The sequence below is a fragment of the Hydractinia symbiolongicarpus genome, chromosome 12 (assembly GCF_029227915.1).
Source record: "Hydractinia symbiolongicarpus strain clone_291-10 chromosome 12, HSymV2.1, whole genome shotgun sequence".
Lineage (NCBI taxonomy): Eukaryota > Metazoa > Cnidaria > Hydrozoa > Anthoathecata > Hydractiniidae > Hydractinia > Hydractinia symbiolongicarpus.
This window is the reverse complement of record NC_079886.1, coordinates 10,414,789-10,442,677: the sequence shown is the minus strand read 5'-3', so window position 1 is coordinate 10,442,677 and position 27,889 is coordinate 10,414,789. Positions and strand designations below refer to the sequence as shown.

The window sequence follows — 27,889 nt, the reverse complement described above, 5'->3', positions numbered from 1 at the left end:
GTGCGAAGTTGAAGCGCTTGTATGAAGAAAAATAAAGAGAGGAAGGATGGTTAGAAATTAATAAGCAGTTGTGACTCTTATTTATTCATTTATTTATTTACTAGCTTTAAAAAAAAATAAATTAAGAAAGCAAGTAACATTTCCGACGAAAATATCAAAAAGAGTAGTCTTCCTTTAAAACTGTAAAAGAAAAAAAAATTGTTTACTGATGCATGACTATAAACGCATAAATCTGACTGATAAAAAAAGGCTATTCCAATTCTCCGTCATATAAAAAAGATTATTTGAAATGAAATTCTTTTCAGATAACATTGACATATTCCCTTCCTTTTTGAATCCAGAAAATGTTGAGCATAGCATAAAAAGACAACATACATCTTATAAAAACTTTAACTTCAGCCTGAAGTGTTCTTAATTTTATCCTTAAGTTTATCCTTATATTTAACGCACTTTTCTATTTATTTGACCAAAATTTTTGAAACCACATAATTAATTCTGCTAAAATTTTCAGTCATTCAAATTTAATAAATTAACCAAAAAAAGTTACATAAGAAGTGTATCCATAACATATCGAAATTCCAAAGAGGAGATGGATTTTGTGCTAAAATTTTTTGAAGAATTAAGAAAAGTTGTTTCCCTAAGAGCTTTATTAGAGCATTAGAGCAAACAAGATTTTCAAAAATATATTTATATTATATATATAATAGCAATAATAGTATCAATAAATATGCACATAAATTATAGAATGTGTGAAAATTATTGGTTTAAATAAATGTTCCATTACACTAAATAAAAACATAAACAATTTTTGTTAAAAAAAAACTCCTGAACAGATAATAACGTGCTCATAATCATGCTGAAACAAAAAGCAGTGGTCTGACATGATTCCAGTTAATCAATAGTGCTTTTACCCTTAAAAAAACAGGGAAATGTACGGCTGTTGTTTCATTAGAAAGCTACTTTGTTTGGCAATCGCATATTCCCGTACTGTTTTAAGAACTTGTTGACTAACAGCACCCTACTAATAATTAACAGTTGTTGACAAATTATATACAAGTATTTTAACAAAATAAAGATATATATACTCTTGCAGAAAATTTAAAAATATGTTCCCAAGAAACCTGCTTTTTAAAAAATAGGTTTATATTCACATACATCAGTTTATACTGATTTTTTTAATACTACTAAGGTTTCTTTAAAAGTTCATATTAAATTTTCTTGTCCAGATAAAACATTTAATTCAATAATTTACATTGAATATAAACAATTCATTTATATACAAAAACAAAACTGAAAAGAAGGACAGGCATAGCTGAAGCATAGTCCCATGTAAAAATTACTAGTGCAGAAACTGTAGCAACAGAAAAAGCCCTTGCGAAATAAAAGCTGGCAATCTCTGAATTATGCAAACTTATTCAAAGAGGGAGAGGTTCAACCCATGATAATTCAGAATGTGCATTCAAAAGATATTAAGTGCATTAAACTCTTAACTCCCCTACTGACCAATTTTTTTTAATAATTCATGCAGTGAATATAAGCTTTAAAATAGAAGCATTCAAACTACTGTATACAAAAACCTGTTGTAACTATGGCTTTCTGCTGTAACCCAGTGAGTGCTCAATGGTTAAATATGAACTCCTCTTCTGCATAAAATTTCATCACACTTAATGTGAGCAAAAAATATTCTCAAAATGATAAACTCAAAAACATTAAATATTTTTAAAAAAATTGCCTGCAAGAAAACAAAAATTCCATAAAACGAAATTGCACAAGCACTTCCTTAGTTTTGTGAGAAGTTTTACCTTAAAAATACTGTGCCTGCCTTAATTCATGTACAAGAAACAATATTGTATTAACAATACCACACTGTGGCAAATAAGAATAATATAAGCAATAAATTAAGATATTTACAAATTATACAAAAACAAAGCCATTATGTAACAATTCCTGAGGGCGATAGTGGAGTTTGGGGCTGATACATCTCTTCAACTGGTGGCAGAGATAACATTTGTTTTACTTGAGGTTGCTTAAAATTATTATCCATCCTAACATCATAATGTATTGGCGTATAAGAAGAAACTTTGTTGCCAGAGTTGGCTGAAATTCCATGTTGGGTATTTTGATGGTGTCTTAAGCCACTTTGACTCTTATAGGCTTTTCCACAGTGACAAAGATAGTTCTTTTTTATTTCACCACTAATACTATCTTTTTTGGTATGTCCATTTTTAACATGATACTTGATACCATTAATATTTTTATATTTTTTCGTACAACCTGGGACTGTACATAAAAACTTTTTCTTTCCTTCACTGTCTTCCAGGCATGTAAATTTACCTTGAAGACTTTCAGTGGTTATTGTAGCAGGAGTATGTGTATAATTGCTTACTGGCGGTACTAAAGAACTGGTTTGGTCGTGATGGTTGAGACCAGTATTACTACTAACACTTGTTGCCCAAGATTGACAGGAGTCATCACTGCCAGCATCAGAAAATGTATCATCGTCAAGAAGACTATCAAAGCTATCATTTAAACTGTCGTTTTTACTATATAACTTCTTATCAGGGTCGGCATACTTTTTTAATCCGACGTGAGTGATATCAACACCAGGTCTTTCTTTTCTGAAATGTTCCGAGAAAAAGCAATTTACGTAACTCAATGCAATAGCCGGTGGCTGTGAAAGTTCTTGTTGTTTTAATACTGTAGGGTCTCTTATAATGTGATTGTATTCTATATGGTCGATGAGGTCGAATAGCGTACTGAATTTCTTCTGACAGTTCTCGAACCGGCAGATGTACTTGAAGAAAGCGGCCATTTTGAAACCATAACACTTCTTGTTTACGAATATTCCGAATGATGTCAGTCAGACAACTTTCTAGCTATTTATACCCTCACGTGACAAAACATGAATTGTGTATTCGATTTGCTTCAATGCGCCTGCGTAGAAAATCACCTTGATACAATTTTTGAACACGAGCAAGGCTAACTTAACAGGAAAAAACTTGCTTTAAAAAAGGCGCTTTAAATACGAAATTATTGTATTTCCATGTTGTTATGACTTTAATTGTCCCAAATAATTTCGCAAACATTCTTCAGCGGTTTTTACGACATTATTAACTGTCCAAGAAAAAATATAATCTATCAAGTTTCTTAGTGAGCTATTAGCCATAGTTTAAAAGCATACATGAGAAAAGTAACTCGTGCTGGCTGGTTTTCTTGGTCTATTTTTGTTGCTTCTACGGCTAACACACAAACACAAACACTTCCTTGTCGCATCACTCATTTTCACATTATTTGTACTCTCCGGTTCTCGCGTTTTTCACATTTTTGATTAAACCTTGGTTTCTAATTTTGACCAACAAGCTTGTGGACCTTCTTGTCACTCATCCTTTTTATTTTTACTGTGCATCATTTGAGTTTAACTCCAGACACTAGCTACCCACAACTTCAGATAACAGAAGATTTAGAATAGCACTCATACAGAGCTATCTTAACTAAAGAAAAAAAAACATTTCTGGTGTGTATTTTGAAATAATTTTTGATGTAGAAAAGGTACATATAGCTATAGCTACCCCTGCATACAGCATATATGTGTCGACTCCTTTTAATAAAAACCCTTCTCTTCTTAGTGTCAAAACTCTTCACCTTCTTCCTCCCATAACTTCTCCTACATTTGAAAAACATCTTTTATAAAATCATACAGCTACCTAAAAGCTCCCAAACTCTTGACTTTAATTTTGAATAAGGGGCCTTCAAAGAAAAATTTTTGGCCCTGTTAGCAGGATATCGCCGATAAGATTTGGACACCCTTCCCCCCTCTTTTAGCGGATTTCCTCATAAAATACACAAGCCTGATGATAATTTGTTTTTATTTTTTGTATTTCTCTGTTCAGATACGTTTATCGCACCCTAAAACTTTTGCTAAGTTTACACATTCTTTTCAATTTTTTTTCTTTCTTTGTTGTTGTTGTTGTTGTTTAGGTACAGACAGATGGATGAATTTACGAACGAGCAAATCAATGCAGTAAAAAGATAATTTTTTTTTTATGAATATTTAATGATTTCTTAAAAACTAAAATCAGGCCTATCATTAGGAAAATAATAATTCCCCCCCCCAAGGTTACAATAATTTAAACTGGGTAAGCAATTTGAATGAATAGAATAAGTTTATAGACGGATATTTATCACAAAGTCTTTTTGTCTATAATAAGAAAGAGAACATTGATTTCCATGTGAGATGAATTGGTAATGTTCAGCCAGAAAAACGTTTCTCAGAATTGGGCGAGCCTTTGCGTGATCAAGAGAAATTGCTCTACCCTTATTGATAGGACTGATAAATGATGGTACCTTTTTTTGTGTGTGGTGTGTTACTTCCATTGTATCTTCTCCTTGTTTATGTTTGCTGCTAAAATGTGTCAATATTATTTCGATCGAATCAAACATGTGCCCTTGGGGACCGGTATAAACATAATCTCAACATGAAAAATATTTCCGTCATATTTTAAATCAAAGAAAATGAGTAAACAAAGTAAATGAGTAAACAAACACTTTTCAAAGGTTTCGGAATGAGAGTTTTGTGATTTATAGAAATCCTAAAGATATGAGAGTTATATAGAACGATATTGTTTGTTAGAGAAAAACATTAAACTTCAGGAATCTGACTTTTTTTAAATTTTTTGTGAGCGAGGTTGTTCCACGACCATCATTTTGATGCTCTGTCCGTAAAATACATGTATTGGTGGCGTGTTTTGTAGATAAAAGTTATCGGGATTGATGACAAGAGAAATCATGCTCGGATAGCAGGCTTTTTTTTTCAAACTAAAGACCCCCTTTCACCCTTAGCAGCGATATCCCACTAACAGGGGCCAAAAAATCAGGGGCCAAAAAACTCATGTTTCTAATTAACTGACATACTGGCCCCAAACCATTGTTCATCGAATGTTCCTAGTCATAACCCTCCAAAAGTTTTATGATAAACTTTACATATAAAAAAGTACATTGTGGTATATTGCTTTAAGGTATCCCTTTATATTTTTTAAATAGCTTACTACCAGCCATTTTCACATTTGTTGTGTCTATTGCAAAATACTTACTAAAACTAACTGTTTGCAACTACGGAGAATTTATTTTATTCAGAAAATTTTATTGTTGATGCTTTTTGTAAACATTTTAATCAATAGACTTGATTGATCTTTTAAAAATTGATAAAAAAACCCATTCCTTATTCTTATCTCTATCTAAATTTAAGGCCCTGATTGAAAGCTTTATACCTACCAAAGTAGGTAAAAAAGCAATGTAAAAGTGCCACTAAACCTTGGAAACTTACCCCATAAAAAAGTCTGTTAATCAAAGTTAGACTATTAAAGAAATTTATTAAATGTAAAATTAGAATTTTATAGAAAATTGGTTGTTAAACTAATACATATGAGTAAAATTAACCATTTTAACCATTTTTTGATAATAATGTAAACAATGGTAAAAAAACATGGAAAGGCATTTGCTATGGCCTTCAACTTTTTCAGTACAATTGCAAGTGAAATTCAAAATAAAATTACTAGCATATAGGTATATAATTTTGAGAGCTGCATGAAGCACAAGATAAAATGCTTAATACTTTTAATAAAAACTACTGGTGACTGAAACATTCCTCTGCAAATTTTGTGTGCCACAAAGTCTCTCTTTTATCCTGACATCAATTATAAATCTTATTTTTATAACTGAAACTTTTCCAATTCTCTTAAAACAGTTAAAATTATTCCCATTTTTTTAAAAAAAGGTTTAAATCAAGACATTACCAACTAAAATTTAGAAAAGCTTGTTCATTCAAATTTTTTTCATTTTTTATTTCTTAATGTCAATTTGCGTTCCAATAAAACACTCTACCTCACTCTCATTGATCTCTTTTCCTGTTGTGTTTTCACAACCTACAAAAGACCACAAAATTGATGATTTCTTTATTATGTCATGTTTTCTTTACTACTGCAGAAAAAAGTCGTTCAGTCAAGTGTTATGACTTTAGTCAAATTTCATGATGAAGTATCTTGTTTTATTTTAGTACAACTAACTTTATTAATTTTATCAACTTTATCAAATACTGAATTTTTTATATGGCTTCTGAAGATAGGGAACTTCGTGATGGTAAGTACTGTACATACCTTACAATTATATTATATTATAAAAAAGTGCACTGTAATGCTTAACAATCAGTTCGGGAAAACAGATTGTGAATCATGATTTATAACCCCTTCAATTGTTGATGCATGGAAAAGCTAAAGAAAGCTATATTATAAATTAATAACTTGAAATGTATCACAAACTCTTTACACTTGCATTCCAAATTAAGATTTTAATTATTATTTGCTTGTAGCTGTCAAAAATGCTAAATCAGCTTTTTATACAAATAAAAAAAGACAAAAAAAATTGTCTCGAAAAGATGCTCGTCGTAAGAACAGATTGGAGAAAAAGAGTAAACAACATGAATATCTACTGAAAAAATATAGCAAAGAAGTAGAGCAGGTAAGATTATGTTTCCTTTTTTTATATTTTATCAAGACAAAAACGTTTTTATTTATTTATTCCCAATTTTTATACAGGGTATAAAACAGTCAGCTTGAAAATATAGCTATCTGTTCTCCAAATTGTAAAATCAAAATATTGTGTTGTGTATGTGATGAAAAATAATTTAGTAAACACCATAAAAACAGAGGAAAACATTTTGAGATAGAATAATTGCCAAACATTTAAGAAAAAAAGCCCTTGATACAAGGTTGTACATTCATCTTCCGTCCATATGAATTTAAATTGTGTACTTTATAATTAGCCACCTGAAAATGCAGAAATAAAGAAGAAAAGAAAGCGTAAAAGAAAGAGAAAGGTAGAACAATTTTTTTGTTATATGTATGTAATTTCTTTTTAATTGCAATAAATTAGCTGTGTTTTTTTTAAATGATACCTATGCAATGAACATAATTATCACTAAGCATAAGCAGGACCTAAAAATAATGCTAAATTTTTTAAAAAAATGCTAAGAACCCTGAAAATTTTGACCAGTTTACCAAAACTTTTGGAATGAATTATTTACCAAAGTTATAATGGCAGTTTTATAGTCAAAATTTAATACAAAAGTAGATTTTGCACAACTTTCTTTGTAAATTTCCTCAATTTTCTTGCAACAAAAGTATATGGTTTGTCACATGTTTTTATTTTCAAAATGCATTATATTTTTTAATGAAAATACAGTCATCTGAAAAAAGCTGGAAATTGCTTATGAAAAGTTCTCAAATTTCAAATTTGACACTGTAAAAAGAGTGACAACTCTGTCATTTATGTCAACAGCTAGATGGCTTTATTTTAGTACAGAAAATGAATATAATTAATTTTGAGGATCAAAATATTTTCTTGTCTGCAAAACAAAAGCCAAACACATAAATAAGTGTCATGCTTTTCTGAAAGAATGTGATCAGAAATCATAAGTCTCAGAAACAATGAGAAAACAATGTGAATACTTTTTGTACTTTATCAACTCATAACATGAGAACAGAACCTTCTTTTGCCTAGCTTAAATGAGCACATGTAAACAGAAGAAAGATAAATCTTCTTCTTCCAATGCACATAGATGTTCCAATTCACAATATCCTGCACTTTTATGGGGGAAATTAAAAAATCAAGATCAATATTCAAACAACTTGAGCAGTTGCTACTATATTTACTTTACTGCAAGATTTTCCAAGTAATGTAACTCTCATTGTATTTTCACATGATATTACTTTGCGTGTTCATATGAATCCTTAATCCAATTATAATTGCTTGCTGTAACGTTGTGTTCTGCACAAAGAGGGGAGTGCAGATCAAACAATCTCCTCATACTATCTATTTAAACCTTGATATCTCTTAACCCTTTGTCAAAAGCACATCATCCTATACAATTTCATAGAGGTAGCGGCTTAACATTTTTTTTTTCATGCATTTTATGTGTTCAACGTACAAATCTTTCCCTTCTGTTGTCCAGATTTTTTCTCAGGCTTATCAACTAGTTGAATAATCATATTATGATCAACTAGGACATTAATTGCAACAGAATACCACTATGTGTACAGGATTAATACGAAGTCTTTTTTTAAAGTTTTTTTATAAAGTGGCAAAAAACTTTCTCCACCTTCTGGTTGCACATATTTTGCAACAACTTATGGACAGGAAGCAAATTATTTTTTGAGAACAGTGTAAGAGAATGTTACAAATCACATATTTATCATATTTAGTTATATTTTAAGTATAATTTCATTATTGTTTAGGTTCAAACAGTGGAAGACAAGGATATAGATTTAGAAAGAGCTGCTTATGAGGCTGCAAACAAGCAGGATGAGAAAATCCTCTCAACACTTGGAAAGAAATTAAAAGTCACAAACAAAACTGATCTTATGAAAATGTTTAAAGAAGATGGGTTGGATTGTATCTTTTTATATAAATATGGAGGTTGATTGGGGGGAAGAATCAGAACTCTAAGCTTGGTACTTCATGTTTCGCATTGTGTTAACTTTTCTTCAGCAAACATTGTGTCAAAGTGAAAAACACATGATCATTGAACATTCTTTTAACCAACAAGCAAATTTAAAATTACAAGGGGGGCATCATCAGATATCAGATTTTTTCATAAACAACAAACTTTGAAACATAAGTCCTATACCATTTGTTACCTTGAATTCCCTTAAAAAAGAATTGACTGTAGCCCCCAATATTAGCATTTGTCACCTCAACCAAAAAATGGTCCCTGGCTTGCATATATTAATATACTTTACTTTAGCATGAGATAGGCAAAAATTTGTTATACTTGAGTGATTGAAAATAATTCTTTCAATCATGTTTGAGTTGTGCAAATCATCCCTAACTTCTACTATATCATAGTTTTGATGAAAAGTAGCTATATAAAGTGGCCAGGGAATGTTTTTAGAGAGTGCACGTTTAAAAGGAGTGAAAATAATTTTGTAGCAAAGAGATGTAATCCTTAATATTTTGAAGATATATTGGAAGTTTGTGAGCCGTTATCACAAGAACAGTATGATAATAGTTCAGATGAAGAATACATGGCAAGTAAAACAGCAGTGAGTTCTACATTATCGTATTTTCTGGAGATGTTAAAAAATTTTAACAAACAACGTCATTGTCGGCTTAACATAATTGGCTCCTGCTAGCATGGGCTGCTCATGCAATTCCTGAAATTATTTATGTATACATATATATATTTATTATTTATATAATTTTAAATTGAAATCTTGAATGATAGGTTTATTTGTATATTTGTATTGTGAAGGATCCTTTTTACAAATATCATCCAATCTTCGTCATTTGAATTCACCTGAACACAATAATTGTAAGTTGCCTTGTTTTTTTTTCAGAAAAAAAAGAAGACTTTAACAAAGAAGAAACTATCAAATGATGATGATGATGATGTTGATGAGAATGTTGATCGTAACCATCAGTTGTTGTTTGATGATGGAACAGCATATGAAGATGAAGAAATATTAGCTCAAGGTTCAATCGCTGACAGTGATGAAGAAGATGATGATGATCTCGATAAACTTTCATCTGCAGGTCTTACATTATATTTATAGGTCATGACAAAAAATTCAAGTTGCCTGCGATGAGCGAGTGCTTTCTTAGAAATGTTTATGGTATCAATTCAGCTTTGAAATATCTGTCCATTGCATTTATAAAATAATACCAGTATACGTATGTCACGCAAAATGGTACCACAATTAACAAGACACACAAAATTACTGACATAAAATGAAAAAACTTTTATACTACGAAAATTTTTAAACACTAATACCGTGAGAATGAAAAGACTTTTGAAACAACTTTTTAAAACAAGCTCTACAATGAATTTCAGTTTGATATTCTTTTGATAACAATTTTATTTATATACTTCAGGTAATTCTTTAGTTTCATTGGGAAAAGTTCTATTTTAGAAGAAACAGAACATTTAGACGAAGAAGTCAGCAGCGCAAATGAAGAAGAAGAAGAAGATGTGAAGGAATCACAAAACGTGACTAAATATGTTCCACCCGCATTACGAAAACTGAAGCAGAAAAACGAAGATCAGGATAAAATAAAACAGGACCGCATCAAAAAGAAACTCAAAGGATTGCTAAACAGGTCAGTTTGGAAGCAAATGTAAATAAATGTTTTTGCATGCAGAGTTTTAACCTGACACGATTTTTCTGTTACATAGAGTAAGTTCTGCTACCCTGCCTGGTGTCACATCCAACATTGAAAAGTTATACTTAGAAAACAGCAGAAATAGTATGTTTATTTGTTAAACAATTTTTTTACAAACTTCTTGACTAAAATAACTGAGCATAGTGAGCACCCTCTACCATGAGAGGGCTTGCAACTTTTCTAATATCCCCTTTAACCTTAGAGACTTCTTTTATTTAGTGATGAATGAGATATTATACCAGCTAATATGTGATGCATGCATCATGGAGTCATTAGTACCACAGAGATTAGTAATTGAACACATAACTATAGTTGCAGTCTTACATAACACCATTGGCTCAGAAGTCGGTAATATCTTTACTCAGTACAATATTTGACATGTATAAAGCAAAGCAAAAGTAATGTGATCAACTATGCAACAACGAAAACTTTGTTTTAGGATCATACTTTCTTCAAATGTTGGTTGAGAGATTTTGTTCATTGCATCAGGATGGACCATCGTATGGCGAGGGAAAACAATGTCAAAATATTTTACTCTTGTTGACGTCATTGTATTTATTTAAGGTTTGTAAAATTTGTGCTTGTTGATTTTCATGCCAAATAAGTATGTTTCGAAGAAGAAGTAGATTTTCAGATTTTTTTTAATGTGGTATTTTTTAGGTGGTGGACTGTTTGTTGGTATATGATATAATTCAAAGACTACTGAAAAATTTTCACGAACAAGATATTGAAATGATTCTGCTGATACTGAAGGGTGAGTTTGTAATGAAATTTGTATTAACTAAGAATACAAAGAGTCAACTTGTGTTTTATTGGCCAGAATATGGACTAAAATAAATGTTAAATAAAGTTTGTTTTAATGCCCTATAGAATATCAAATGTTTAACTAATAAATATTTTCTATTTTTTTAGTTTGTGGTAGTGAAATAAGAAAAGATGATCCAGGAACGTTAAAGGTATAATAATTATACGGAGTTTAAAATTTCTGAAGTAATAAAAAATAGTATGGTGATATACATCAATTTGTTACAAAAATTGGGAATACATATTTTATGTTTTATCATCATGATCTTAGGATATTATTCTTCAAGTTCAAGCAAAGTCAATAACATCGCAAGTACAAGATCAGTATGTGTATTTGTTTGTTTTTATTTGTTTGTTTTTGTTTATTTTTTGCGTCACCTTTACAAGTACCGAGAACTAGTTTTGTGTTATTTTTTTTCAAGATCACGCGTCCGATTTATGTTGGAAACCATTAATGCATTGAAAAACAACAACTTGCGCAAGATCCAACATGATTCAACATTACTAGAAGAAGCAAGAAAAGTTTTCAAGCTATCATTAAAAGGAAAAGGTGATCCTTCCCCTTTACAATTTTTACCACTTAACCTTAAAAATAAAATTTCATATCTTGCTGTTTTATTTTAGTGCTAGTTTTTAAATTTTGTGTTTTTTAGGAAACAGCTCTGGTGTCCAGTTAAAAGTATCATTGGTTGATCTCTTAAATGCAAGAGAAAAAGGTATGCATGTTTATTTAGACTGGAAACTGTCACAGCGGAAATTTGACCTGTCGTGAGCACCAAAAATACTTTCTATCTAAACGAGATCTCCCACTATTTATATTTAATCAAAATAAAATAAACTGGCTCGCCTGCGATTAAAAACAAATACACTCAACAGGATGGCGACATTTAAATTTCGAGTTTTCTACACCTAATAACATTTTAAATTAGTCCAAGAATGAACATGTTTTGTTTTCTACAAACATTCGCATACCAAAACTTTCTCCACACCCAGTGCTGTTTTGGGGCCAAATTGGACCAAGAATAAAAATGTTTTATCTCTGACTGCTAATTCCAAAACACATACTGCCATGGTTTTTTTTTTTCATTTTCTTGGTAATTTACTTAACAAATCAAAACAATTTCAGAGGCATATGAAGATATTCATAAATTAAAGTTCTGTGTTCACAGCCTGCTCTTCATACAGTTTATACATCGTCTTTTTCATATTCTCTACCAGTTTGGGAATCAGTAGAAAAGTAGTTCTACACTGTTGAATGTTATTTATTTTAACACTATTGGTAAAAAGTATTTTTTAGTTACAAAAAGAATTTAATAAATTTTCTTGTGCCTGTAATATTTTTATTAACCATTTTTTGACGCTTCTGATTCTCCATTCACAGCACTACAATGACATTGCTGAAGTTTTACTGAAGTTCTATTTCGGCTAATAAAAAGTTTAACTCAACAAATAATCGTGAGCGTTATGAGGACAGAAACTGCTTGCCAAACGTCGAATCTTTTTAATATATTTATTTCTCCTCTCTTTAATGTATTTATTTCTCCTGTTTTTAGGTAAATGGTGGGTGGTAGGGGCTGCGTGGACGGGACGAGAACCAACGGAGAAAACAGAATCGACAAATAATCCACAAACCGACGAAGGATCTCGTGTTTTAGAAGTTGCGAAGAAACAAAGAATGAATACAAACCTGAGAAAAAATATTTTTTGCACAATGATGACTAGTGAGGTATGTTGGCAACTTCACGCGTGCGCACTATCGCAACTCAGGTTTTGTGATTAGTCTCTGCTGTTTATTACTGAGTTGACAAGCCTGGAGAGCCCAAATAAATTTAGTTTTTTTTTTGGTGAATATATCAACACAAAGATAACTTTTGTTATTTTGAAAGGGATAAGAGATGTTTGTTTGTTTGAGCACGAATTTGGATGTCACTCTGAAAATTTTTTTGGTCCTCGACCAATATATTGAGAATGTAAAAATGGTTACAACGACATGAATATGCTTGACTGTGTTTATGTGCTTCTTATGCAAGCTTTGAAATTTTATTTGTGACGCTGTGGGTTTTTTACCTTTGTGTTTGTAAGCATGTCTCTTATTATGCTGGTCGTAATTTAACGCCGGCGTTTATGGACGTTTATTAACTGAATGTTTATAGTCAACTCACAAACTTTTTAACCTGTTTTGCAGAAATTAGCGCCATTAAGCGCAATAAAATGGCGTACGTGATTAATAACATTTTTTGTAGTTTTTTCGGATTTATCTTTTTTTAGGATTACGCAGACGCTTTTGAACGCTTGTTAAAGTTGAATCTAAAAGAAAAACAAGCACGTGAAATAATTCATGTTCTCCTTGATTGTTGTATGCAGGTTGGTAACTAACTTATCTGTGTGTCTCTATGGTGGAGGGTGCTGCGATATCCACAAGTCACCTGGAAGACATTAGATATTATACTTTAGTATACTCTATAGTATACTTTAAATCTGGTCTGTTTTTTTATTCTTCATACCAATATCGATTTTTTTTCCAAAAAAACCCAGAAAACTATGAACTATAAAGATATATGATTGCGTCATGTGAACATAGGTAGCCGTCATGTGAACCTCGGTAGCCGTCTTGTGAACGTCTGTACGTCGTTTACATGCAATAATTAATCCGACAATTTATTTTAGGAACAGACGTACAATCCTTTCTACGCTCACCTGGCTGGTAAATTTTGCGAATATTCCAGAAGTCATCAGGTACAAATTGTGAATAAAATTTTGCACTAAAAACAGTTTGTAGAAGAATTTGAAATTGGTCACAATGTTGACAGCCGTTTTTGTTGCAGCCAAAAGTAGTCTTGTATTTTTTTGGGTTAAACAAGTTGATGTTTCACTCAAAAATATTCCAATCTAAGATTTAAAACTTTCCAGGGATACGTTTTCTAGAACGGAGTATACTTACCATGAAATCTATATCGTGACATGATTTTTTTTTATTTATGTACCCTCAGGTAACGTTACAGTACACGTTATGGGACCGCTTCAAAGTACTTTCAACTTTATCGAAACATAATTTAAACAACATGGCTTTGTTACTTGCTCATCTGGTGTCGTCAAAACATCTATCCCTGGCAGTGTTAAAGGTATTAGCAGGATTGAAATAATTTGCATCACTCTTTAGATGTATTTGCCAATAAATTACCGTGAACTCCTGATGAACACTCTATTTCGGAATCTCCCTGTCCAACAAAAATTTTAACCCCTTTTTTTCTTCCAACACTCTTTCATCACAATCTCGAACAATATTTTGCATAGTCTTCAAGTTTTTCATTCGTTTTTGTACGAGCTTTATGTATAGTTTGTTTTCACGATTTTGATAATTATCCTACGTATTTCCAGGTTGTAAGTTTTGGAGTTCTTGATAAACCTTCGATCAAATTTTTTATCAACTTCTTCAAGATATTGTTACTGCAATACCCAGAAACAGTTTCCAAGTAAGTATCGATCTTTTTAGCGCCCGATAAGTTAATAATTTTTAGAGGGGGTACAAGTAAAGTTGTAAGAGGGGCGTGTTTAATAGAGGAACATAGGGCATTATTTGAGGTTCAAACGACTCTGATTTTGACTAAAGGCTTCGTTAATGCAATTCACCCTTTTTATTTAGGGCTGTGTTTCAACGAATCTCGAACGATCAAAAGCTCTCCCTGCTACGCGAAGGTGTTAAAGTATTTTTGAAACATTTTTTGTACCCAAGAAAAACAAGCGATGAGGGCTTTGATATGCAGCAAGAAAAAATAAAAGAACTAATCGAAATATCTGATGCTGCGTTAGATGGACACGAATATGTACCTCTATGAAAGTGATCGTAAAAAAAAGTATTTAAAACAATTCATCAGTTGTATCCTGGTACTTTTCCCTCCGCGTTCAGAAAAACACTTGTGTTGATAAGTTCATCATCTTTTTTAACACTCTTGTTACATTCAAAAGTTCTTAGTAAAAAAACCGTCAATACTGGACGTAATAAATACATAAACTATGATTTATATGTACAATTAAAATATACATTTCTTCAGAAATAGTTGTGGTAATTTTTCTTGTTATAAAAAAACTACTAAGCGAATACTATATTGCCCGAAGTCACGCAAGCAATTAAGTTTTGGCGCGCAAAAGGGTTGCAAATTAGATATTGGTATTCTTTATTTTTCATTCTGGTCTGCAAATTATCGTTGCATCAAGTTGCTAGATATTGTTGAGACAGAGCTGTCATTCGCTTGTACCGTCACTGTGCCAGAAGACATACGATGACCCAACTCTACCGTAGCTCTTGACGCCATGTCTGTTAACGCACTAGTAGCAAGCTCTTCTGCAGAACTGGCTTGCACATTGCCGTTGGGCACTTGGTGTATGGCTATTATCTGCCCGTCTGATACCACGTACGCACCTAAACACAAAGAAATGTTAACAAAGTGTCCCCCAAATATTCGCGATTAGTTCTCCAGGCAATGCTCGCAGAGATAATTTTTCGAATCTGTCTACTATATAATTTACGAGATATAAATAAAAATAATAAAAAAATGTGATACAATAATTACGTCAGTTACTAAAATAAAATTTTCCTTCGCGCGGAAACACACCTGAAGTTGTTAGTTGACTGATCAAAGCTTTCTGTTGTAACGTGACAGGACAGTCTTTATGAGCCAACAGCAATCCTTTTAACTGTGCAACTTCACTTCGTAACGCAGTGATTTCGCTCTAAAAATAAAACAAAAAATAAGTTGTGATCTCTTGTCATAAAAATGAGTCAGTCGTGTTGAAAGAAAACCTGCTTAAATAAATTTCAAAAATCTACTATACCATTAACTGACTATTCGTTTGGATGAGATCATCTGATTTTTGTTCCAACTGGTTCACCCAAACCTTTCTTTTCTGTCTACACCTGGACGCCGCAGCTCTGGAAAATATAAGATTGTATTTTCATTTTTTATTCGTAAGAATTACATTTTGTTGTGTGGGTTTCAATTAACACACTGTCGTAAGTTTAAAGTTTGGCGTGGATTTATCTTGGCAAACTATCGTAAGTCCAAGGTTTTGCGTGGATTTAATTTGGCAAACTGTCGTAAGCCCGAGGTTTTGCGTGGATTTAATTTTGAAAATTGTCGTAAGTCGATTTTTTTTGTAGATTTAATTTTACGAACTTGCGTCAATCGTTTACTTATAAAAGCAAGAAATCACTTAAACCTGTTTCGCTCTAGAAATCTTCTTCGTTTTTCTTCAGGCGTTGCATCCTCGCTTGAACGTTTTCTCTTGCCAGGCATTTCATAATTTTCACTCCCACTACTGTCGTTACTCTTTTCGTCAACCAGTATGATATCTTTATACTTTCCCTGCGAACTCATGTTTTTCACCATACTTACGCGACCGTTCAGTAAATTGTTGTTGTCAGAAGAATTTGCTTGAATGACTTGCTTTAACTTCTAAAAAATTTAACAAAATTAATAAAAGGTTTGTCAATGAAAGATTCTGTCAATGTCTATTTCAGTTCACTCAGTCTTAATATAATTTATCTTTTAAAGTATATTAACATGTTTGCTTAGAAGGACTTTTAATGGTGAAGCAAAATTTCCTGACAAAAAAGAAACAACGAACTTAAAAACTAAGTTGTCAAATTACCGCCGACACAAAACTAAGGCGGAAGAATGGCAGTCGACATTAATTTCATAATTCATTATTTTTTGTAAACACGTGCAACTAAAACGCACGGCTCATTCTATCACAACAAAACTCACTTGTTTAGCTATGGCTAGATTAACATCGGAATGATTCATGTGGACCATGTTTGCCGATGAAACAATTGTTGCAGCCGGGACTGACAATACTGACATTGGAGTTACACTAGTTTGATGGCTAACTTGTTTAGGTGCAACAACCAATTGCTTCGCTTGAGAATTTAACGATGTTTGTACTGCTGAGGATTTCGCCGGCACGTTGCCGACAATCGTTGCCTGAACCTTCGGCGAAGACGGATCGGAAGAAAACTCTAAAGAAGAGAATAACATAGAACAGAATTATAGCACAAGAAAAGCACGCGCATTTTTAGAAGAAACAATAATCCTTAAAATTTTAATTGTCAAGCAACTCTTTTTGAGGTATAGCAGTTCGAAGTGAAAACATTTTTACAGTCCTGCTTTCTGTAAAAATTAAATTAAACAAAAACTTTCTTTAAAAGCAATCCTCCTCTTCCATTGTCGCTACAAAATACAGCCGTATTCTATACAAACAACAAGGTTTTTATATGGCAACAGTTTTTTACGCAACATTTAGGCTGAAAAAAGGTTGCTTATATGCGACAAAATGCAGAAAAAGTACAGAATGGTCTTAATCAATTTTGACTGAAGTAAAATACATGAAATAATGGAAAAACAAATAATTGGAATATAATTTCAACTTTTTTTTTAATTTTCCAGCTGTTTTTCCCCTGATCTTCCCATGCAAACTTGAACCTTATTTTCTCCAGAAAAGAAGTCCAAATACTTTTATTTATTGAAAGGGTACATACGTATTTTGATCTGCCCTGATTTGATCAGAGCTTTCAACTGTTCCCGCAGTAAATCTTGCGAGGAGTTGCTTTTCTGCTGCTGAGTCGATGAAGTGACGGACGTCGGGTCGGATGCAGTGGCAGTATGAGCAGAAGTGAAAACAATCGACGACGAACCAGATGATGTCAAAACAGACGACGCCGTGTTAGAGGATGTTAAAACAGACGGCAGTGCCGTTGAAAGTGTCGATGTATTAACAAGCGGTTTGTTTTGTTGCAGCTGCTTCAAAACTGCTTGCAGGACTGGGTTCTGATTCGCCGTCGATTTGGAAGCTTCATTCGCGTTGATTGATGCTTTAGTAGAGACCGAATGTATCACTTCTGATAGTTGTTCCAGCTTCTAAAAGTATCAAATTTATTCAATAATAATTTATTTCCAAGTAAAATAAAGTGATTTATCAAAAAAAAGTTTTTGCACAAGTAACAACCAAAAACACGTGATCGAATGTAGACCAATCAAGACAAGAAAGACAATATTACGTGAACAAATACATCAACATACAAAATTTTGTTTATTTTTACTGCCTAATATATCTATACAGCGTTTTCAATTATAACATCTTGCCATAGAACGAGTACCATTACATCAGTATAAAACTCTTTATAATGTATCTTCATGATGTCATGAAGGTAATCAAGCAGATAAATATCAAAACTTCGCCCAATAGGAAACTGAGAAATTATCATCCGACCAATCACAATCGTTGAAATAAAACGTCAGATGGTAACTGCGCTGGCGAAATTTTAGGGGTTGAAAGAGGTATCGTGATGATAAAAACAGACAAATTTTCCTAACGAAATTAGTTTTAAAAAACTTTTTATAATTTTAAACATATTAAATTTATGGGTAGCTTAGGGCAAATCCCCATAAAACTTTTCTCATTTTCATCATGATTTTGTGCAGAAGGTACACTGTGAAACGAAGCATGCAAAAATATATGCAGCGACATTATTTTATTCTCATCCAGAATAGTTTTCCTTTTTATACACATTAAACATAAATTTAAACACATTAATACAATATATTCTGTAAATACCGACACACAAAAGTAATTTCCTTACTCCAACCTGCGGCAGAAGAAGCTAATGAAATTTTTTTGTCCGAACTTGTTTGTTCGCAAAGACAAAATTTCATTTGTTTTCAGAAAGAATATATATTTTTTATATATGCTTGCAAAAAAATAGGAAATATACAACTTGCTATCCGCTACTTCTATTTTTCTCACAAAGAGTTTGCTCGCAAAAAAGATGCAAAAAAAAGATAAATTTGTGAGAATTAAATCTCCAGGAACCGAACTAAAATAAACGCTTATTATAATTAATATAATTATGAAAAATGATCATAAAGCAACCCGTGCAGCAAAGTGTACAGAATTAAATAGGAAAAAAATATATAAATTATATAGTAGGATGTAAGATTATTGTTTGTGATTCCTGCATTGAATAAATATGATTTAAATATATCGATTTGCAAAATTAACTCAACACAATTATTTTCCAGGATAAATCCAAGACATCATTAAATTTTACTTAAAATTACAGAATTTTCAAGCACAAATAGGACTGTGACCACCCCGATATGACTTAAATATACAAGCTTATAAACAGCTATCTAATTTTAGGCTCTACAATGAAACAACATTATTTAAGAGAGTTAACTTTAAAAACTGACTCACCGAGATGTCACTTGGACTTTCATCTCCAGTCGTTGAACCAACAGCTGGACTCTGTTCAGCGATCACCGAGTTTTGACGTTTGGAAGCCATTTTGAAATCCTAAAAATTGTATTTTGCAATAGAAAACAAACCCAGGTAGCACATGCAACTAATCAATCACAAATAACTTAATATCGAGACAAATAAACAACAACAAAGTCTTCACCTGGTCAAAAGGATTGATTTCCTCAAACAAAACAGATCCATCGACTTCAGCAGTTTTCAAGAAACGTGTTGGTGTAGGAGTTTGATCTGAAATTAAAATGCCGAACTAAAATTACTTTCACTTTTTTTGTTACAACTTTTGCCATAAGGTCCTTCCAAGGCCGGCATCATAGTTTTATTAAAGTAAAGGGCTCACCATAATTAAGTGCTAAAAAATTTGGTCCTAAATTGGTTCATTTTAGGTATTTTTACGTTGTCTTTTGCAGCAATTGCACTGATGTTTTTCAATACTTGTAAATACCTAAAACCACGTGGCTACAACTTTAAAATTTTGCAACTTTAGTTGATTTTAGAAGAAACTAGTCGTTAGCCCGTGGAAAAATCCACGGGTTCGCCCGTCCCTTTTATACCGCACCACGTGCGTCTCGCTACTTGCGCAGCTAAGCTACCATTTTGCGTGACAGACAGACAGACGTATACGGGTATTATAATATAGATTTAGGATTTAGCTCGGGGATCATATTGTAGAAAACAGTAATTAAGAGTTACTAATAATAATGCCTAATCTTTGAAAAAATTGCAAATTGCATAGTAAATTTCATAAAAATTCATTTAAAATCGTTACTTTTAGTCCAAACTTTAGCTTATTTAGAAGACTTTTAAAGGTGTATCCTTAATCCGTGAATAGAATTTTACAAAACTGAAAATACACAGATGTTTAGAAAAGAAATATTGAGGCTATATTTTAGTCTCAAATGTGAATTACAATTAAACTTATTGTAGAAGGGCTGAACAAAAAAGTGTGTAAAGTAAAAATGACAAGTCATTATTTATTCAAACCCCTTTTCTAATGATTGTACCCTTTTACTATACATTGTCCAGTAAATATAAGCATTGGATTACATTGGTTTTTTATTTACACTAATTAGTCTGCAGCCAATCAATTACTCTAAACATTGCAACAATTATTTTTTTACACCACTGCAATAAAGTTTTGTACCTGTAAGAGGGCCATTTAAAATTCCAGGTATTTTAACTTGTAAACTTTTCTGTTTAGCGTGATGTGAGAGATGTACACCAAGATGGTCACTATTTGCAAAACACTAAAAACAAACAGTAAACTTGCAGTTGTGGCAAAGAAAAAAATCAAACCTATTACTACACCAACAATCAATTTGCAATTTTAACATCTGTCCCAGTAACAGCATATTTTGGCGGTTTTCTTAATGTCAAAAATCCAAATAAGCTTTCTTTGACTCATCTAAAATTTCTTCAAATATTCTGGTATAAAATATTTGCAGGAAACGTCCTAAAAGTTTTAAAACATTAAATCACTTAACAATTTATCCCTTCCCCCCCAAAAAATTAAAAAATAAATTATTTGGATTACATGTGAAGAAAGTTTGATAATCACAAACCTAAATACTTAGATATTAAAATCCCATACTTCAGGACATATTTTAAACTTGTTTATTAGGGTTAAGTACCATCTATTTATATTATATCTTCAACAAAAGATTACCATGTAAAAATTGACATCAACACATTTGTTATACTATTCAATAATTTTATCCCAGAAACAGTAACAACCACAAATCAGCTAATTTTATTTAAAGGCTAGTAAACAGATTTTCTCCAGATCGAAATAGGCCAATTTTTCTTCACAGCAGTCATCTGAACATGCTGGATATTTATGAAAAAGTCTCAATTTGGCCCAACTAACCTGCATTTCTAATTTCTAAAACGCTATATAGCTTTGCCAAACATATCATTTGAGGTGTAAAATGTTTTAATTGCTCATTTCAATGTTCAAAACAACCATTATATCAAACATACACATACCAGTAGAACCAATTTGTGTTTATTCTACTTCACCTTTGCATAAAGATTGCTAATGATGACAAATCAACACTATATGATAGTAGGTTGTGTTTAAACCTTGTAATTCAAGCTTTATTAACTTGTGGAAAAATCCAGGGAGATGGCCTTTAAATATTGCATTTCCGTAACAGACAGAAACACAGACAGACATTGGCTATTATTATAGAGATGCTTACATATAATCGCTGCAAAGTAAAGAGAAAATACCTGTCCACATGTGTGACATTTAAATGGCTTATCCATAACAGATTCACATTAATTTGTATTCTCCACAATCGAGATTTGTCGATTAACATCTAAAAAAATGAAAATTTATTTAATCTATATCCCACAAAGAAAACATGTGAAGGAAATAATAGAACTTCAAAATATTTTAGCGTTTCTAAAAAGCATTTTCATATTTTTGTAAGGCCAGAGAAAGTGACGCATAAGTTTACCAGAGGCCATCCACATGCATATTTCCAACATATATAGAAAATTTCATTATTGTCTTTACTTTCCCTAAAAAAGAAAATTATATATAGGCTGCTAATATACTTTTCACGTCACTTGCCTCCAATAATTTCTGTTTCCTACTTTATTCTAATACAAATACTTTATGAGATTTGTTTTATGGCTGTAGGCCTTGTTCTTATTTCTTTTGATGATTGAGAAAACTTAAACGGGAGAAATCGCAGCTTTGCAGCACATTATTGTAATTGAGTTTAAAAAATAATTTTTTTGAATCATGCCATTTACAAGATCTACCATATGTTAGCCACCAATTATCCCCATAAGGAATCTATTTGTCAGTTTTGCTTGCCTGTATCTTGAATAAAATTATTGTTGAAAATGTTCTGTGCAGATCAAGCAAATGGATTTACATAAACTGAGATATGAGGATCACCTTAAAAAGTTATTACTTCCTTCTATGAAGTGTAGTCTCAAATGTGGAGACATGTTTAAATCTACAGTAACAATACAACACGGCATGCAGCACTAATTCACACAACGAAAACAGTTTCCTAGACATTTACAAATAACATTTATGACGGTACAAGGGATGACACGAGTACAACACAACATTAAATGACTATTATGATGCAGAGTTTCTTTTCTTAAAACTTGAGGACTTCATCACATGTATTTTATTTTTTGACTTTTGAATTTTATTATTTTAATTTTATTTTTTTGGCGTGTCCTGCAAATATACCTAGCTTGATTTTTATTTGATAGGTAAAAAGGCTATCATACCTATGTACTTTTGTACCCTATAACAACAATAATAACAATTAGAAACCCAATATTTTGCAAAATGCCCACATATCCACTGCAGCTATAAAATGACAGTGATAAAGTTTCAAATATTGATGGCCTAACAAGATTAAATATCAAAAGATACAAAGGGTTTTCTTTTAACATGCATCTCTTCACCAGAGTTTATGATAAATTTAGTCTTGTATTAGCCATTTATGACTTGATTGACTACTTATATGTAAGAGGGACAAAAAACAGCACTCTAAACAGGAGTCTTCATTGCATAGCCATGTATCCTAAAAACTTTTTTGTTTCTATGCCTTTAATTTTAAAGACATTCCAGATTTTGCCAAACAACAAATTTGACAAATCAACTGAAGGCAAAGTGGATGTGTTCATTTTTTCTATGATGTAGCCGAAAACGTTACGTCTAAAATGTTAATCGACGAACTTAACATTGCGATTAACGGTCAATGCTTTTTGTTGCCTGTTAACTTTTTTTGTTAACTGATAACAAATGTAATTGACCATCAATTTAAAAGATTGACCGTTAATAAAGTTAGTTGACGGTTAATAATTTTAATTGTCGGTCAATACAGATATTTTCTTAATATTAAAGACATATTAACGGTTAATAAAAATTATTGAAGGTCAATCAGAAAAATTAATGATTAATTAAATATGTTGCCTGTCAATTTTAAACGTTGCCAGTCAATTTAAATTCCATATTTTAGTAAAACGCAATGAAACTTCATATTACAACGAAGTATATAGGGTCTTAAGACAAGTATATTTTGGTGCTTATGTTAACATCAGGCACGCAGCTAATATATTTTGTTGTGAATGAATAATAATTGGTCTTACTAAAAACAATGTTTGGATAAATTTGTTCTCTTGTTTTGAAATATTTCAAGGTGAAAAGATATTTGCATGTTCAAAAACCTGTTTTTAAAAGTTATGCAGCAAAAATTTTCTTGTATTATTTCAACATTTATACATAAGTTTATTCTTCTCACACTTAAAATAATAAAAAAACAGGAAAACTATTTTTATAAAAACATTTAGTGTTCTTTTAATATTTTTTTACGGTGGTGGACCAACAGTTCACCACAGCTTAATTGCGGTTGCTGAAGTAAGTATTTATACCTTGTTGGGGGGCTTGGCTTTAATTACATTCAGTATTATTCAAGTGTCAACAAAGATGGCTACTAGCATCATTAAAGGATATACTTTACAAGCCCAATGCTTTCCATATCTAGAATGGTAGACTAGTGAAAAGGGTGGTCACGGGGAACACTAGGGTGCCCCTTATCCCAGGCCCTCAAGGTAACTAACCAATACTGTTGTAAATCCAGGCCCCTAAGATTACCTTGCCTGTCCATAAGAAGGGAGCAGCTAAAGTCAACTAGTTTCCTCCATCACATTTTGCTAGGAGTTTGGTTTGCCCACCCACCCACCCTTTTATTATATATTTTCTTTTTCTTTTATGTACATCAATCACTTCATGTACTGGCATCAATGTTCACAACTGTCACCATTTTAACTAATCCTACAATCAACTACAACCCACATCTCAACTCGATAATTGGACCATATCCGACACATGATGGCTGCCAATTGATGTAGCCCCAAGGTTCCTCTACAACGAACAAAAACACGCATCGATACTACGAACTACCACACACAACGATCTACAATGCAAGATGGGCGGATCAATTGGCATCAAAGACGCGCGCTCGCTTACACCAGTGCTCTTACCTCAAGGTTTTCTTGGTGATTCAAATTTGGCCACTTGCCATTGCGAAGTTTTTTGTCCAGAGGTAGAAGCACTGTTGACCCGCGCTGGTGGGGATGTCGGGCTCTCTTCGTCAGCCAAATGGGATGAAGATGCGTTTGTTTTCCTAACAAATGAGTTGCGTTTCCACAAGATACGCCATAGCAGGTAGTAGGCATTTCCAAGAGATTTGCTGAGGTGTAAGGGATTCCATGAGATTCGCTGAGATGTAGGCAATTTCCAAGCGAGTTGCTGAGATGTAGGCATTTCCACGAGATTTGCTGAGAGGGTTGCGTTTCCACGAGATACGCAGACGTTTACATGAGATACGTCTTACTAAGGGTTAGGATGGAAACACACGCATCTGGTTTGGGACCCCCTGATACCAAACCTGAAACTTTCCTTTCCCCAAACTCAAGTGTAGTTATGACATGAAACAAGAGAATATATTTCTAAAATTATCTGTCATTGTTGTTGTTAACTTTTATGTCGTTGCTTCAAAACCATAGCAATTAAGCACTGAAAATATAAATAGAATAAAGCTCCCTTGAAAGTTATATGAATTTAACTTTCTGAGGAAGCTTTTTAGCGATAACCAATCAGATCACTTGAAAATAAAATGATTGCATCAACCTGCAGCATTTAGAAACAAATTGACATTTGAACTAAATGGAAATCACACAAGCGATAAAATCGCTGTTTCTAAATCTTTGTCACACAGAATCAATTGAGTTAAAAGGTAGGTTGTATGAGGCCTGCGTAAGAAATGTTATGTTGTACGGTAGTGACACATGGGCAGTGAAGCAGGAAGATCTTGACCGTTTAGAAAGGAATGATATGAGAATGGTTAGATGGATGTGTAACGCCAGTTTGAGAGACAGAAAGAGTTCAGATAAGCTAAGAAGCAGGCTAAGTATCCGTAGAATTAAAGATGTTATCCAGATAAGAAGTTTGAATTAGCTGGGGCACTTGGAAAAAATGGAGGGGAATAATTGGGTAAGAAAGTGTAGAGACTTAATAGTTCCTGGGGTAAAACCCAGAGGCAGACCGGGAAAGACTTGGCAGGAGGTTATAAGGACAGGCTTGATACAGAGGAAGTTGAGTTTAGATCTCACACAGTCTAGATCAGATTGGAAGAGGGTCATTAATATACACCATCCAACCCATGCTAGCATGGAAAACGGACGTTAAGCCGAGAATGATGATGATGATGATGATGATGATGAAATGACATAAAAATTTAAACTTTGAAGTTTTGTTTAGTTTTGTGCAATTACGCTGATACTTTTAAAGTTCATTTTAAGATCGTATAGCAATTTACTCTGTTCAAAGATCTTATCATTTTCTTCGTATAATAAAAAAACGTTGTATCTTATTTTAAAAAAGTTTATATTTTTTTATTTCAAGGCACTTTGTACGACATTCGTATAAACAAAGTACTTTGTAGCATTCGTATATAATGATACGAAAAAGCATACAAATCTTTTGAGACGATATTGATATTGGCAGTTAACAAGATATATTAACCGTCAATAATCTTTACACTCTGTTAAGTAAATTTGTTAATGGTTAATATTTACATGGAAGATTTGCAAGTTTTAAATTAACCGTTAACAAGAAACGTTAACGGTTAGTGTTACTTAAATACGGTTAACTTATTTCATTGACAGTCAATTTATTTAGTTAACGGTCAATTCCTTTAGTTGACGATTAATTTATTTTGTTGACAGTGACGCTATTTAATAAAAGGGTGTTTGGTAGTGTCAGGTGTTCACACAAAAGTTATATATCACGCCCAATATTATTTCTTTAGGCAACTGGTCTCTGAATCTAAAGAAGAACTTTTATAGGCAATATGTCACATCAACTAAAGGTTTGCGAAAACCAGCACCAATTAAAGATCATCTGAAAGCCTGTCACACCACAATATCTCTTGACGATTTCGGTATACTGTTTAGGGGGGACAACTGTAGTATTTGTTAGAGATTAAAGAGCATTTGTTTATAACGCGGGATAGTCTTCTGTGGAATAACAACATCTGATCAGCTCCATTGTATTTATACAATTACGTATTTGTACTGTAACTATGGGTACTGTTAAACTTTGTATATATTAAGACAATATTTTACATTATTGATTGCTTAAAAATAGATGTGTGAACACTGAAAATGTCACAAAAAATTGTCCACAAAGTAAGCCTAAATACTTAACGTGAACGGCTTAAAAGAATCTTTGACAATGTAACTTTTTTCTTCACTCTATTCTTAACGCTACTTTCAAATACCTACTCACATCTCAAGTCGGCTTAAAAAAAAGAATTGTTAAAGATTTCTTTGGAATAAAAGATAAAACTGCTTCATTAGTTTTAATATCAGCATTTTAAACCGAAACAAGCATTTATACAATACAAACAGCCTAGTAGAGATAACCCAACATGTTTCTGGTGCTTTTCTTGCCCCACCTTAGTGCACTTGAAGCAGAATTTGCCTGTCATGGATGTAGAAGAAGTTTAGAAGAGTGAAAGGTTATCAAGGTATCAAAAGGTATCAGGCTGAATGAGTCAAATTAATCATCCATACTGTGTTTTGTAATCTCCTCAAAGAAAAATCCAATTTGAAATTTACTCTGAGAATGGCAAACAACTTTTAAGCTTGGTTATCCAATCAAGCCCACAATTATTGTACATCAATATGTTTTTTTAAAGAAAATCATAACGATGACTCTGTGCAAAATTAACCTATCTAAAACAACTTATCAACATTTTTTTTATTGGACATCAAGTTTCACAGTAGCTAGCTACAGCTGGAAACACATTGCCAGAAAAAAACTAGATATTATGAATACAGATTCCGAGAATGCTTACGGTGCACTTTATCTCAATTAAGTAAGTAACATGATGTAAGGACTTACAAAAATATCACAAAATTCTAAATTTTAAGATGGCAGCCGCCAGATGACAACATTACGAAAGGCTTTCTTTTTAGATGATGATGTAAACGGTACGTAATGGTCACGTGATACAATAGCTAAGACGACAATATAACGAAACGCGGAAAATTTCGCCTGTTTCTTTGCTCCAGTTGTGTGCCTTCGTATCCACTTTCTTTAGAGACTATTCCCCCAATCTCCAATCTCCACCTGAAGGTACATCATTTAAATCTCTGCCCTAGTTCTTGAGGTTTAACTAGCTTCAATTTGAATTTTGCATATATAAACAAAAAGTCGTGCTTTTCTCAGATTTTGTTAAATTCGATCCTTTTAATCCAACCTTATTCTGAGAAGAATACACATCAATTGATAAGTCGTCCTTACAAAAGAAAAGACAACACTGCGAAAACTTCTCGCACAGTCTTTGACCATAACATTCAACGAAAAATGATGTAACGTAGAGTCTTTGAAATTATCATCACCAGTAAACATCATTTTGTGTCCCTAAGGCATCTGGTGTTGTATCTTCTCCCGACACCATCCTTGCGGATTCTGAATAAAAGTGTGTAAATAAATAGACCCTCGAAAGGCCAAATACAA

At 32.4% G+C, this 27,889-nt stretch overlaps 3 protein-coding genes across 7 annotated transcripts; 1 reads left to right on the top strand and 2 right to left on the bottom strand.

The window, feature by feature from the left end:
- Positions 1 to 68: 68 nt before the first annotated feature.
- LOC130622413 (juxtaposed with another zinc finger protein 1-like) lies at positions 69 to 3,136 on the bottom strand. The gene has a single exon (XM_057437880.1). The coding sequence runs from the start codon at positions 2,810 to 2,812 to the stop codon at positions 1,934 to 1,936; it is 879 nt and encodes a 292-aa protein (XP_057293863.1). The 5' UTR covers positions 2,813 to 3,136; the 3' UTR covers positions 69 to 1,933.
- A 2,844-nt stretch (positions 3,137 to 5,980) lies between these two features.
- LOC130622408 (nucleolar MIF4G domain-containing protein 1-like) lies at positions 5,981 to 14,853 on the top strand. 3 transcript variants are annotated; one of them, XM_057437867.1, is made up of 21 exons: positions 5,981 to 6,135; positions 6,365 to 6,513; positions 6,818 to 6,871; positions 8,289 to 8,445; positions 9,013 to 9,095; positions 9,390 to 9,585; positions 9,966 to 10,149; positions 10,226 to 10,296; positions 10,432 to 10,560; positions 10,652 to 10,776; positions 10,873 to 10,966; positions 11,125 to 11,168; positions 11,288 to 11,340; positions 11,439 to 11,566; positions 11,670 to 11,732; positions 12,570 to 12,742; positions 13,285 to 13,380; positions 13,684 to 13,752; positions 14,007 to 14,138; positions 14,395 to 14,489; positions 14,660 to 14,853. In XM_057437867.1, exons 1-21 carry the CDS (start codon positions 6,105 to 6,107, stop codon positions 14,850 to 14,852), a joined length of 2,319 nt encoding a protein of 772 aa, XP_057293850.1. In that variant the 5' UTR covers positions 5,981 to 6,104; the 3' UTR covers position 14,853. The 3 variants fall into 3 exon arrangements, with proteins under 3 accessions (XP_057293850.1, XP_057293849.1, XP_057293851.1); XM_057437866.1 differs by having other exon boundaries at positions 9,963 to 10,149; XM_057437868.1 differs by lacking the exon at positions 13,285 to 13,380 and having other exon boundaries at positions 9,963 to 10,149.
- A 78-nt stretch (positions 14,854 to 14,931) lies between these two features.
- On the bottom strand, positions 14,932 to 27,417 carry LOC130622409 (cyclic AMP-dependent transcription factor ATF-2-like). Of its 3 annotated transcripts, none has more exons than XM_057437870.1 (11): positions 27,272 to 27,417; positions 21,559 to 21,647; positions 20,471 to 20,573; positions 19,472 to 19,557; positions 19,267 to 19,365; positions 17,552 to 17,930; positions 16,782 to 17,032; positions 16,234 to 16,469; positions 15,850 to 15,946; positions 15,630 to 15,747; positions 14,932 to 15,436 (listed from the first exon to the last, which is right to left on the bottom strand). In XM_057437870.1, the coding sequence occupies exons 2-11, from the start codon at positions 21,592 to 21,594 to the stop codon at positions 15,216 to 15,218; spliced, it is 1,626 nt and encodes a 541-aa protein (XP_057293853.1). In that variant the 5' UTR covers positions 21,595 to 21,647; positions 27,272 to 27,417; the 3' UTR covers positions 14,932 to 15,215. The 3 variants fall into 3 exon arrangements, with proteins under 3 accessions (XP_057293853.1, XP_057293854.1, XP_057293852.1); XM_057437871.1 differs by lacking the exon at positions 27,272 to 27,417 and adding an exon at positions 24,346 to 27,143; XM_057437869.1 differs by lacking the exon at positions 27,272 to 27,417 and adding an exon at positions 21,789 to 23,095.
- Between the last annotated feature and the right edge of the window lie 472 nt (positions 27,418 to 27,889).

Bases quoted from the DNA above. Each gene is read 5' to 3' on its own strand.
- LOC130622413 (XM_057437880.1), bottom strand. From the start codon at position 2,812: ATGGCCGCTTTCTTCAAGTACATCTGCCGGTTCGAGAACTGTCAGAAG.
- LOC130622408 (XM_057437866.1), top strand. From the start codon at position 6,105: ATGGCTTCTGAAGATAGGGAACTTCGTGATG. The intron at 6,872-8,288 runs GTAGAACAATTT...ATTATTGTTTAG, and splicing joins AGCGTAAAAGAAAGAGAAAG to GTTCAAACAGTGGAAGACAA. The intron at 14,490-14,659 runs GTAAGTATCGAT...CTTTTTATTTAG, and splicing joins TACCCAGAAACAGTTTCCAA to GGCTGTGTTTCAACGAATCT.
- LOC130622409 (XM_057437870.1), bottom strand. From the start codon at position 21,594: ATGGATAAGCCATTTAAATGTCACACATGTGGACAG. The intron at 17,931-19,266 runs GTGAGTCAGTTT...TGATACTTTTAG, and splicing joins AAAGTCCAAGTGACATCTCG to AAGCTGGAACAACTATCAGA. The intron at 15,748-15,849 runs GTATAGTAGATT...TTTTATTTTTAG, and splicing joins AAACGAATAGTCAGTTAATG to AGCGAAATCACTGCGTTACG.